This window comes from Ictidomys tridecemlineatus, chromosome 8 (assembly GCF_052094955.1).
Source record: "Ictidomys tridecemlineatus isolate mIctTri1 chromosome 8, mIctTri1.hap1, whole genome shotgun sequence".
In the NCBI taxonomy this organism is placed as follows: domain Eukaryota; kingdom Metazoa; phylum Chordata; class Mammalia; order Rodentia; family Sciuridae; genus Ictidomys; species Ictidomys tridecemlineatus.
The window spans coordinates 88,371,182-88,383,599 of NC_135484.1; the positions used below are offsets into that span (position 1 = coordinate 88,371,182).

The 12,418-nt window shown below is 35.9% G+C and overlaps 1 protein-coding gene across 4 annotated transcripts in view; it reads right to left on the minus strand.

Annotated features, from left to right (window-relative positions):
- Adgrb3 (adhesion G protein-coupled receptor B3) overlaps positions 1-12,418 on the minus strand; it is a 666,855-nt gene that overhangs the window by 318,710 nt on the left and 335,727 nt on the right. For all 4 annotated transcript variants that reach the window (XM_040282896.2, XM_040282898.2, XM_021732558.3 and 1 more), the window contains 2 exons: positions 6,075-6,143; positions 1,681-1,789 (listed from right to left, as the gene is read on the minus strand). In XM_040282896.2, the coding sequence (XP_040138830.1) occupies positions 1,681-1,789; positions 6,075-6,143 (178 nt within the window). The remainder of the gene's footprint in view (positions 1-1,680; positions 1,790-6,074; positions 6,144-12,418) is intronic.

Genomic DNA, 12,418 nt, shown 5'->3' on the forward strand with positions numbered 1-12,418 from the left:
TCAAAGCCAGCCTCAGAAAAAGCAAGTATTAAGCAACTTAGTGAGACCCTGTCTCTAAATAAAATACAAAGTAGGGCTAGGGATGTGGTTCAGTGGTTGAGTGACCCTGAATCTAATCCCTAATACCCTCCTCCCCCCAAGAAAAGACAAAAAGACACCAATCTAACTTGACACTTGTGCTGCATAAAGAGTGTATGTGGACAACAAATCTGAGATATGTGCTTTTAGATTGCTGATTTCCTATTTCTGTAATATAGATTTTCCTCCAAAGAAGAAGATTATCAGTAGTTATCTATAACCAATTACAATCTGAGGCCACCCTGGCATAAAGTAGGCTAGGACAAAATGAGTCCTGCAGGATTTAAGGACTTCAGAAGAAATCAAGTGTAAAATGAACCAACAAAAGCCTTAATCATAAAAAGTTATATTCCATACCAGTGGAATCATCCTAGGGGATTAACCAAGGTAGCCTTCTTCCTGATCTAGAAACTAAAGCTTAAATATCTAAGAATAAGAATGTTATTTTCTCTAATAAGAATATTATTATCTCTAGTTCAATGGTATTCATGTGAAAACTATTAAAGCATGCCAAATGAAAGAAAATCTTTCTGAATCAGGGTAACATTGTGAAAGAAAGCTTTAAAGAAATGAGAAAAAACATAAACTTGTGTCAGTTTAATGGGTGTAATTATGAATACCATTTCTTAGCTTTGGCCAATTTTTAACTACAAAGAGAAATGTGCCATTTGATTAATATAATTGTGTTGGCCCAGAGTAATTGTGGCAGTGTAAAAGTGTGTGTAGGTTTTGCTGCTATGTGTAATTCCACCCCATTGTAAAAAATATATATATATTAAATGCAACAAAGGAAGAAATATGCTTTTATTTTATATGTTTAGCATCATAGGATCCACTGGAGGGATCTGTGAGGCCCACTATTTCCTGGAAGGTGTTTAGGAGAACTGTAGTGATCGCAGTTTATTTTATGATCCTTAAAGGTATTCTGAAGTGTTCCAACACATTCACCACCTGCTTGGAGATCTAGTACACAAGCAATTCAGGGTCCTTATGAATAATGTATGTAAATCAATGAAGATTCATTTTTGTTCAGGATCATTAGTGTGTGTGTGTGTGTGTGTGTGTGTGTGTGTGTATGTGTATGTGTATTAGGTTGGATAGCAAGGACCATTTGGTAAAAGGAAAATTAAGTACATATTATCTTTTACATACACCTGTGCAGATGTATACAAGCCCATAGCATTCACACAAATTCATGCAGATGGAAACAAATGTGTGTGTGTGTGTGTGTGTGTGTGTGTATGTGTATGTGTATTAGGTTGGATAGCAAGGACCATTTGGTAAAAGGAAAATTAAGTACATATTATCTTTTACATACACCTGTGCAGATGTATACAAGCCCATAGCATTCACACAAATTCATGCAGATGGAAACAAATGTGTGTGTGTGTGTGTGTGTGTGTGTGTGTATGTGTAGTGCACATAGGGCTAAAACTCAGACAGTAAGTATCTAAAACTCAGACAGTAAGTATCCACAATATATTTATTCATATATACTTAAAGATATTGACAAGAATATTACACTTGAAAATGTATGGCGCATATACTTGCAATCTTTTTTTTTAAATTTCAGAAAGATTTTGGGAAAAACCTATTTCTTACCTACATTTCCAGTCATTAAGTATGAATTCTGAAAGTCCATCATCCCCATTCCAACAATGTGTATAAAATCTTCAATCACCTGCATTAATTCTATTGAGCCTGGATAAATCTAGAAAAATAAGCAAAAGTTAGATGGAATAAAAAGTCCACAAAATGAAATACAGGGCTAGAAAGAAAAAAAACTCTACATAATGATGTCACCAAATGAGCTCCGTTTATTTGAAGAAATGGCTGCAACTGGAAACAGCTGTAGTTTTTGAACTAATAGTTGAGAATGACACCAGGTGCCACACAGCAAGAACTTTGGAAGTGATATGATGAGCTAATTAATCCTCCATAAATCTAAGGAAACTCAAAATACCTACCAGATTGTCTACTCAGAAACAGCATGACTTTACTTTTGATGGACTCTTTCCCTCACTTAAATATAACACAGAACAAACACTGAAATTAGGCTCTATATTTTTAGCTCAGTATCCATCTGGGGGACATAGGAATAAAAAACAATTATTATTGCTATCATGGGGATATTTACAAAGTATTAAATCTATTTCATAAAAAATATCTTAGGAGAAACATTTATTTTTAATAATTATAATTGTCATTATATGAGTGTTATTAGCAATAATTTTAGGATTATAATAATAGCTCTAGGGTAGATGATTTACATGTATATACACACAAAAAAACTATGAGGTTATTATATTTATTTCAGGCAACAAACAACAGAAGCTCAAGGCATTCGAACTATCTAAAGACACATTGTATTGTTGCTAGTGACTGAGGCTGTGGTTATCTACCTATTCTATCTGCATCTATATCTATTTTATCTATCTGCCTAGCTACCTACCTTCCTACCTAGATGCCTATGTACTAACAGAGCTATCTGCCTCCTTTTCCCCAAGTGTATTTTCTAACATCATGGCATCTCACCCAGTACAAATAGATATGTGTTTTCTTAAAAACAACCTTATGCTGGTATATTCCAAAATGGTGTGAAATGCAAAGGCCGTTTGAAAGGTCACATGCATTTTAGCATGCATAACCCATAAAGCCTATAAAGTGAGCCTGCATTATATAACCACATTAGAGCAGAATGTCTTTTGAAGTTAGGTTCATTTCTTGTAGCTATTGAGTACCACTGCAGCTTCTAGCCATGAAAAATTAAGTGGATTACAGAGTTCTCCCTGCTTTGCATTGCAAAGTCTGGTGCAGAAGAGAGAGAAAGGCTTGGGTTTGCAGGTAGGCATACAGTAAGAGGAAGAAGGGACTTGAGTAGGAGGAAGACAGGTTGAGAAGAGCAGGCTGCAGGCAGAGAGTGAGTTTTGTAGGAGCTATGGCTGGGCCCATCTAAAACCCAAGCTCCATGTATCCACAGGATATTAACTAACATGCACTTTAAGACATAAACAATAGATATTACATTTTAAAATATATGGGAAAGAGAGTTGGAATTTTTTAAACTTCAAGAATATTTGGGGAATAAGTCCTATTTCTTAGCTACATTTTCAATAATTAAATCTGAATTCTGAACATTCATCATTCCCACTTCAAGAAAGTGCATAAAACTTTTGTTGTCTTTAACACTTCCTGGTACTACTCTATTTCCCCTGTTCTTTTGTAGGTGTATGTGTGTATGAACATGTGTCATGGACAGACAAATACAAACTAATGACAATAGGTATGATTTCCTGATTGGGAATAGACCACCTGTTCTTGACTCTTTCTTTTTTTAAGAGCATTCACTTTAGAAAGCTAACTGTAAATCTCTTTCTCTTTCTCTTTGAAATGTATGTAAATCCTTTCTAAAAGCTAAAAAAGTACCCACCAGCTTAAAGATCCAGAGATGTCTCTCTTTGAAATGTAAACATCAAGGAAAGAGTACACATCTGCTTGAGAGAAAGGTAGGGACCAAACTTCAATGGCTATCTGAGCCTGACTTAAACTGCAAAATTGCCTCCTGTCATAAAGATTTAAGGAACTTATTTTGCTACAGATCAAGATAATTAGCTAATGACAAAGTTACCCCCAATTACTAAGGGCCTTTATGAAAAAGTCATATGTGACAATTGCACTGCTAAGGCCTCTTGGCTCCAGCACTAGTCATTGTTTATCTTGAAGGATGAGGTTCCTTTTTGTCCTAGCTGATTGTCTATGATATACACATCACACTCCAGTTTAATGCTTATGCAGTAATAAAACTCTTCTCTTTCTCTTCCATCTTTGTGGAAAGGTTTTTCAGGTTGCTTTTAATTGTATTTCCTCAATAGAAGTCAAGTATTGTAGAGAAGAGGTTGGCAATTTTTTTTTTCTAAAGAGGAACTAACTATCAATATTTTAGGCTTCTCAAGTCATGGGGTTCTCTGTTTGAACAAGGAAGCTCTGTCTTTCTTGCACCAAAGCAACCCTAAATAATATGTAAATGAACAGGGGTGGCTGTTTTCCAAAACATTATTTACAAAGTAGGTCTCAGGCTGGATTGCCCTTACTGACTGTAGTTTGTCCATTCCTGTGCTAGAGACACATGAATTTTTTAGGTTAACAGTGAAATGCAGAACAGAGTACATGACTGAAATGACTGGTCTTGACGAAAATGGACTTGTCAACTCCAACCATCGTTGTGATGTCTAAAATATTGCTATATAAAGTTCAGACTTTTTTTTCCCCACTATAGTAAGCTGTTTTTATCTAAACATAGTTTGATCTTCCATAACTGAAGCTGATGGGTAATAAAAAAAGCTCTGAAATGGCTATGTTTATTGTTCGAAAATGTAAATTTTGTTTGCACAAACCTTCTGACATCAATATTCACCATTTTACTCAGCTAGTTTTCCAAATGTGCAGAGAGCTCTATTTAATATTTCACTTTTTCTGACTTTATTCTGCTAAAATAAGGGGGTCATGAGGATTTTTTCTGGCAAAATTTAAACAACCCTTATTTCTAAGAGGTCCACATTTTATGACACAAATTTAGAGACCCATTTACCATATGGCTGTAATTATGACACCACCTTTTATTAAAAGCTACAAAATTGTGTTTTTGTTTGTTTGAATTTCAAGTAGTCATTTTTTTTAAAGCAGCATTAAGGATCATTACCACTGGAAAAAAATGTAAAAAATTAGAATAACCATTAATCACAGGTAAATAGATGACTTATGAATTCATGATTTTCCATTGATGAGTTCTGCCATAATTCCATGTGTTCAAGTTGCTATCTCACAGTAAATAACACCATGTGATGAACCACAGCCTTATTTTAAATAGGGTATTGCATATTTGTTCTAAATATATCCATAATTAATAGTCCCTGGCATTCTGCAAAGATGTGCTTCTCTGCAGCTGCATTCCAGGGAAAGATACCACTTCCTTACAGTGAGTGAACCAGGGTGTCCTCCAGATGAAGGCCAAGGACAAGTACATAATTCAAACTAGTGGAGAAAGATAGATCAAAGTCTTAAACTGAGGAGGGATTTTTTTTTTTCTTTGCCATGACCAGAAGCACAGAATTTGTACTGCTAAAATGAGATGGACCACACTGGACTATTTTTAGAGCTCCTACCACAGTGTGAATAAAGGGCATGATTTAGTCCTGAAGGCCTAGAATACGTCTAGGAAAACGTGTAGATGGTTCATTTGAACCTCAGTAAATATTCATTCTCTTTTTCAAGATTGCCTTTTTCATAGGATATTTATAAAGGGTCAAGTTGAAAATTCAAATAAGTTTAACATTTGGTTAAATTAAATTTCCACAGTATTTTTAAACAAGATTATAATCCATTTCTTGACCCCAAATCCTCTTTTTCTATAATTTAGAAAAAAAAATCTTACTAACCATATGTCATCACAGCACAAATGACAATGTAAGGCATTATGGATCAGTAGCTAAACTAATAAGGTTATTTGCTACACTGGTAAAAGCATAATAAAAAAATCAGAATACATTTTTTTTTACTGTATCAATTCTTGGTTTTGAACTAAAAGTATATATCGGTTTATTTGATTCAGATTTTATATAAAATTGAAATAAATGAAAATTATCTTGTCAATAAATACCCTATAATTTCATTTGAGATATATGCTTTTTAGATTTGCATTTCCTGCTTTGTCTGTATATAGGAAGTAAACCTATTTTGTATGAGTAATACAAATTTATGTAACCTTCAAGTTACAAATCACCTGAACCTACTCCATTTTTGCATATGTAAACATTATTCCTCCAGTGGACTGATATTAGAAAAGATCATTTGATATCTCTAAAATTATTTTGCAGTCTAGAATGACTTTTAAAATTATCTTTTTATGTTTTGAAGAAGCAAACTGTTAATTTCTTCAAGTGTGTTTTACATATATGTAGACAACTTTATTTGAAGTTCTAAAATAACCCCAACCTTACCTGCTGTGCATCTTCCCATTTTTCCTTGTTTTCTTCATCTAGAAGGTTGCTAACTATTTGAAAGAAGTTCTGTAAATTAAATTAGATAAAAGTTTTAATATTACATGAGAGAATAAATATATTTTTCAACAACACCCATTTGGGATTTTCTGTTGTGATGATACAAACAATTTGCATAATGGATAGAATCATAATGCATCTATTTAGCACCAAAATCCTAAGATTGTGGCCTGCATCTTAACCCGTGACACCTTTCACACAAAATGTCTATGTAACTTCATACTTGCACCCCAGAAGCAATTAAAAATTAAGATACTTGCTTGAAATTCTTTGCTTCATTACAGTCTCTCAATTCCATTATATAATGTCACTGTATAATTATTCTATACAAATGAGATTGATTCTTTCTATAAGGAAAATTGCCTATATTTGTGCTGTTACAAATTATTCTGTTATGGTGGGTGGGGAATGCAGATCAGTGATTGAGTGCTTGCTTGAGTTCAAGCCTCAGCATCCAGGTGGGGCAATTATGGTGAGATTATGGACTATAAGCAAACCTGAGGCAAGAGGCTCCCAGGGTTGGATTACTAGCTCTTATACTGTTTCAATTACCTATTGAAAATACTATTGAAACCTTTGAAGTTCCTGGCTCCTGGCAAATAAATGCTTGGTAAATCTTAGCTAATTTTGAATTATTGCTCTTTATTTCTGTCATCAGAAAGCTAACATGGAGGAATAAGTAGACAAATAACATGTTCCCATTAAAGTTCCAAATCCTTGCCATTATCCTTGTCCCTAAGAAATTGTGGAAAATCTTATTGGTTTTATCTTCCTTTAGAATTACCCAATTTTCACTCTCTTTTTCCATGAGGACAAGCATATTTGAGTGCTCGTTTTTCCATTTGCTATGGACACATTGTCAGTGGTCCATTCAGCTCTGTTATTGCTCATTTCACTTGTGAGGGGCTATTTTTTATAGCTGTTGTTTTTACCGGAGAGAAGCTTTTTTTGATGTCCCCTGACATTATACTGTGCCATCAAGACACAAGAGTCAGAACAAGGAAACCAGGTTCCTGTTGAAGGAAAGCCATGATTTAGGGTCATAGAACACCTAGTGTCAAGCTAACATATTTGTCTTAAACCACATAGATGGTGGTTACTTGGTTGTGACCTCAGGATCCATCTTTTGTAACTGGTTTGCAGGTAATTTAGCAGAAGCATTGCCTCATGCTGACACTTTAGCTTATGACAGGACTCCCTTGAGGGCAGAAATAACAATAATTTGTTAGTCTCATCTGTCTTCCTCCCTATCTAGCTTTTCAAAACAAGCATTTACTTTAATTCTGAATAAATTCACCTGGGTGTTTTTAGATGAAAAACAAAGCTGCTTCATTTCCTCTAGTTTTGTGATTTGAAACTGTTAGTATCTATATTTAATTGCCCTATTTGAGCTATTTATTTTAATAGTTCCTGGCAATCACATGGTGGAAACATGTTTGGAGTCATAACCTCTATAAATGTTCCAGAATATTTTATGCAACTATTGAAAAAAAGGCAAGTCTGTTTTAGACCAGTTTTCAACTCATTTAACCTTTTTGTACAGCCAGCCATTTTTTTTTCCACTTAAAATTTCTCTCTTGAAGTGTTAACATTTTAAGGCCTTAGTCCATTGAGCTGCAACTCTACCTATGGGCAGAAAGAATTAACCTTCAGAGTTCTCCAATCGCCTATGGCTGGTTAACTCAGCAGGGGATTTGGTACTAATGAGGCAAATGTTGTAGGTCTCATCCCTGTGCATGCCAGTTAGCTGCACTAAAGCCCAGGACCTTGGCCTGCATCTTAACCCCTGCCACCTTTCATACAAAATGCGTGCTGCTGCTAACAAGAGACTCTAAGAGAATGGGAAGCAATTTGTGCAAATGCATTTCCATTTCTGGAAAAAAAAAAAAAACAGTTCACAAAGCATGGTTTACTGACAGTGGGTCAGTGACTTCTTGCTGTACATGAAGGTCACTGCTCACATCCAATTCCTTGATGAAAATAATAAATTCAGAGTTCGGATTTTTTTAATCACCAAAGGGCAAACATAAAAATGCAAACATAGAGTACCAGAATGTTTTATCATTTTCCAAGGCCAACAAATGGGACTTGACTAAGTCACAGTGGGTGAGCAACACAGATGACAGTTCTTCTGTGGTCTTACTGCTGATTGGTTCAGAATAATCTGTAGTGGTTCCCTTAGTGCAGGCCAGATAGGAGCATAGTGAGCTAAGCCTCAACGTCTGGGTTGGTGTAGGAGCATTTATAGGAAAACCGAGTCTTCTGGTTCATCAATATATTTTCAATATATATAATGCCTTGCCCATAATGGATACTTAATAAAGTTTTAAATTAAAGGAAACAAGGTGAAAAGTTTGTATGCTTTGGGTTTTCTAACAAGATTCGGCACCATTCCTTTGAGCTGTCTCCATTCTAACTTGTCTTCCAAACATGGAAAAATAGGTATATTAATATTAGTTATTATATATTAATTCACTTTGACTTTTGGTCAAAGATTGAAAGAGAACAGAACTGACAGAACAAACAGGACAGACAGTATTTTGGAAAGGACACTTGTAACATTTCAGGCCACTTGATTAAATTTCTGAACAAAGTACAATGCTGATTCCAAGGCAGCAAATATACTGCTTCCTGCTGTTCCTGAAGAGCCCTGCTAATGGTGCTGTTACGCTGATGATTTATGGATCAAGTCGCTTATTTCAGTCTGAAATGTACCAGATGTGTATTATTTCTCTCTCTCTTTTTGATCATCCCTGATGCCTCTGATTTAGGCTGATTTCAAAAACGGAATGCATTTGGCAGAGTCACAGTTGCTTGGAGATTGAAATAAGCAGACTTGGATTAAAATTTTGTTCATTGATTATTAATTGTGTGATCCTGGGCAAATGTTGTCCAGCTAACCCTTATTCCTTTAATTTGTAAGAGAGGAATAATAATAGTTACCTGAAAAAGCTATTGTGAAACTTGGAGGTAATTTGTGTGTGTGTGTGTGTGTGTGTGTGTTGCTGAGGATTCAACCCAGGGGCTTGTACATGTGAGGTAAGTACTCTACCAACTGAGCTATATCCCCAGCCTGTGGAGGTAATTCTTAACACATTTCCTGACATCTGGTAAGTCCTTGATGTACAGAGGTTTTATGATTGTATTCCTTTTATTTTTTTTTCTGTTTTTTTATAAGACTGACTGCATAATTTGTATTTATAGCCACATTATGGCAAATATACATTTAGAATGTTAATATGGTCTTTCGCAACCAACGCCAGTCTCTCATATCCCCATTTAATCTATCTTCCTCTCTTGGCAATATGCAGAGCACAGAACTGATTCATGACTTAACTTCTGGAGCTATAATTTGTTCAGTAGAAATCTCTCCATCCTAAGAATTCATTGTGCTAGAAGGGGTTTTCAGTGTAGGGATTATTAGACACCTACTAAGAAGCACTGTGCCAAGTGGTTGTGGGACACAAAGGTCAAAGAGGCATGACTCTTTTTGTATTTTTCTCGGCAGGAAGTGTGAAAATCAGTGAAGTAAATATATACTATAAAGAGAAGGACAGATGCTTCTGTGAATTTCAAAGTGCAGGTCCTAGATTTGCTTATAAGAGACAAAAACAAAAAACAAAACAAAATATGTGTTTTATGGAAAGCAGTAACTGTTCTTTGCTTTACTTCTGATTGGCTTCCACTTGGCAGATTTCTTATGGATTATATATTATTTTCTATAACTATGCTGAAGCACTCTTAACATTTAGCTTTTGCTGAATTCTTCATGGAAATAAAATTACATATTAAGCTATAATTTGAGATATCTAAGCCACAGGAACTGTTTTCTTCATCAACCCAAAATGTTTGGATGCCAAGATAAAAGATAAGCCCTAAAGGAAAAGATTAAATAATGTGGAACTGAGGGTTTGAAAGAACTGTTTTGGTCCTGATAAGAATATAGGGGTAACCCTACAATTGGCCTAATAGCTAAACAAAGGATCAGCAACAAGCTATTAGATTAAGGATGGAGAGCATAGAACAGAGCATCCATCTAGAGAAGAGATGAAGGCCTTGCCTGGTCCAGCTCCTTCACCTCTCCAACCTTTCCACATGATATTCTGCTCCACACCCTCTATGCACCAGCCTCTTCAGAGGTCTTTCTGCCCCCCTATCTTTTCATCTCTGCCTGCAGCCCAACATACATGCTGTTCCCTTTCTTGGACCGCTCTACTTTTTGTTATTAACTGGGATGAGCCTTTCTTATCTTTCATTCTAGATCTATATGGAATTTCCTCTACAGGACTTCATCAGATCACTACTCTCCCCAAGTATATAAGGTCTGCATATATGAGGTCTCTTTCTTACCTCAAACTGCATAGCCTTTTTTTTTAAGTATATCATAATTTGTAATCATGATTTGTAAGATTTGGTTTAGGGCTTTTTTCTCTACCAGCCTATCATCTAGTTGGGATTAGTTCTGTTTTGTTCACTCTTGAGACTCCAGTGCACAGCATAAGGCAAAGTGTGAGCACTCAAACATTTAAAATGAACTGGCTGCAGACCTATGGTGTACAAGGCAATCAAATATGCATTGAGGTAATTTAGAAGAACAAAAAATTTTCCTACATCTAATTTGCAGTCTTCTTTCCATTTCAACACCCTCTTCTGATAGCAATGCCTCCAGTACCACCAGGCTCCTCAATATATTCAGGAAATGAAATACGAGACTTATTTTAACAGATAAGAGAACAGGTTATCATGAGTAAATGTGGGACAACACTCTGTTTTAAATAGCATTAAGAAGGTTCAATGTCATTATTGAACACAGATACACACTTTTGAGAAGTCATAGGGCCTAATTAATAAAACATCAGCTGTGGGTGTTTAACCCAAGGAAGGTCTTCCTCTTTCATAAACACAGCTTCTTTGCCAAACACAGGAAATCCTTCCCCACCATCACTGGGCCTACCCAACCCCTTGCAGAATGCATCTATACTATAAGTGCTGCTTTGTTCAGAAAAATAATGGATAAGGAAAGTTATAAGAATATAATTCAGATAGCAAAGTGGAGAGGTCTTTGGCAAAGAAAAAGTTTGGAGAAAGAAACATCACAAATAATGCTTTTCAATAGCTCACAGTAGTAATTATGAAGGCCTAAAGGAGAGAAGTAATTGTGGGAATGAAAGAGTGAAGAAAGACATGGAAAATACCTAGAAGAAGTGCATTTACCATTTCAAGGGATGCTTTTTAAATGACTTCTCTATCTTGGGTATTTCTCTGAGAGCTGGGAATGATAAGAGTGAACAAGATATGTGAGGGTTCCTGTCTCATGGAACTTACACTCTAGTGGGTGAAGAAAGGCAGTAAGTCAATAAATTTTAAAGGATGATATCAAGGCTGGTGATGTAACTCAGTGGTAGCACTTAGCATGTACACCCTGGGTTCAGTCCTCTGCCCACTCCCATGATTTCAGATAGTGATTGCAATGCTTTGAATATGTCCCCTCCAAAATGTAGATGCTGCCAATATGATGGCGATGAAGCCCTCTCTCTCTTGTAAATGGGATCAAGACACATTTTTATAAAGATGTTTCTGGCAATATTTGGCTAGCTTGCCCTTCTGCCTCCTTTCATTGGGGGACACAACATTCTTCCCTCCAGAAGATACAATAACAAGGTGTCTTCCCAGAGGTAGTGAGTAGTCCTCACCACACTGATGTTGTACCCTGATCCTGGACTTAGCCTCTAGAACTGTGGGAAAACAGTTCTGTTTTCTGTACCAATACCAGGTATTCTGTTATAATATTAGAAATGGACTAATAGGATGATTTAAAACTATAATAGGTTATAGGAATGGAGAGATTAGGTCAGGGCAGGCTGTGTGTGTGAGAGAGAGTGGGAAGGGAAGGGAGAGAGAATCACTTTTGCTTGGATAATCATCAGGAAAGACCTTTCTGAGGTGACACTTGAGCTGATACTAGAATGATGAGAGGGAGACAGACATGGGAAAACCTGAGGGAGAGAATTCCTGAAAATATTGGAAAGAGGAAGTACAAATTCCCTGGATAAAGGACAGTCTAGACAAGAGAAGAAGAAAGAAAGAAAATACAGGTGGAGTGGTCTTGAAAGGAAGATAATTGGGACAAAGGGAGAAGAATATTCACACAGGATAAAAAAAGACAGAAGACAGATAAAGTGAGGCCTTGATCCCACAGTTGGTTATGTGACAAATTTAGTTAAAAACGGAATTTTGGCTTCAGGGTAAAAACTAAAGTGTAAGATAGTAAAAGAGAAAACACG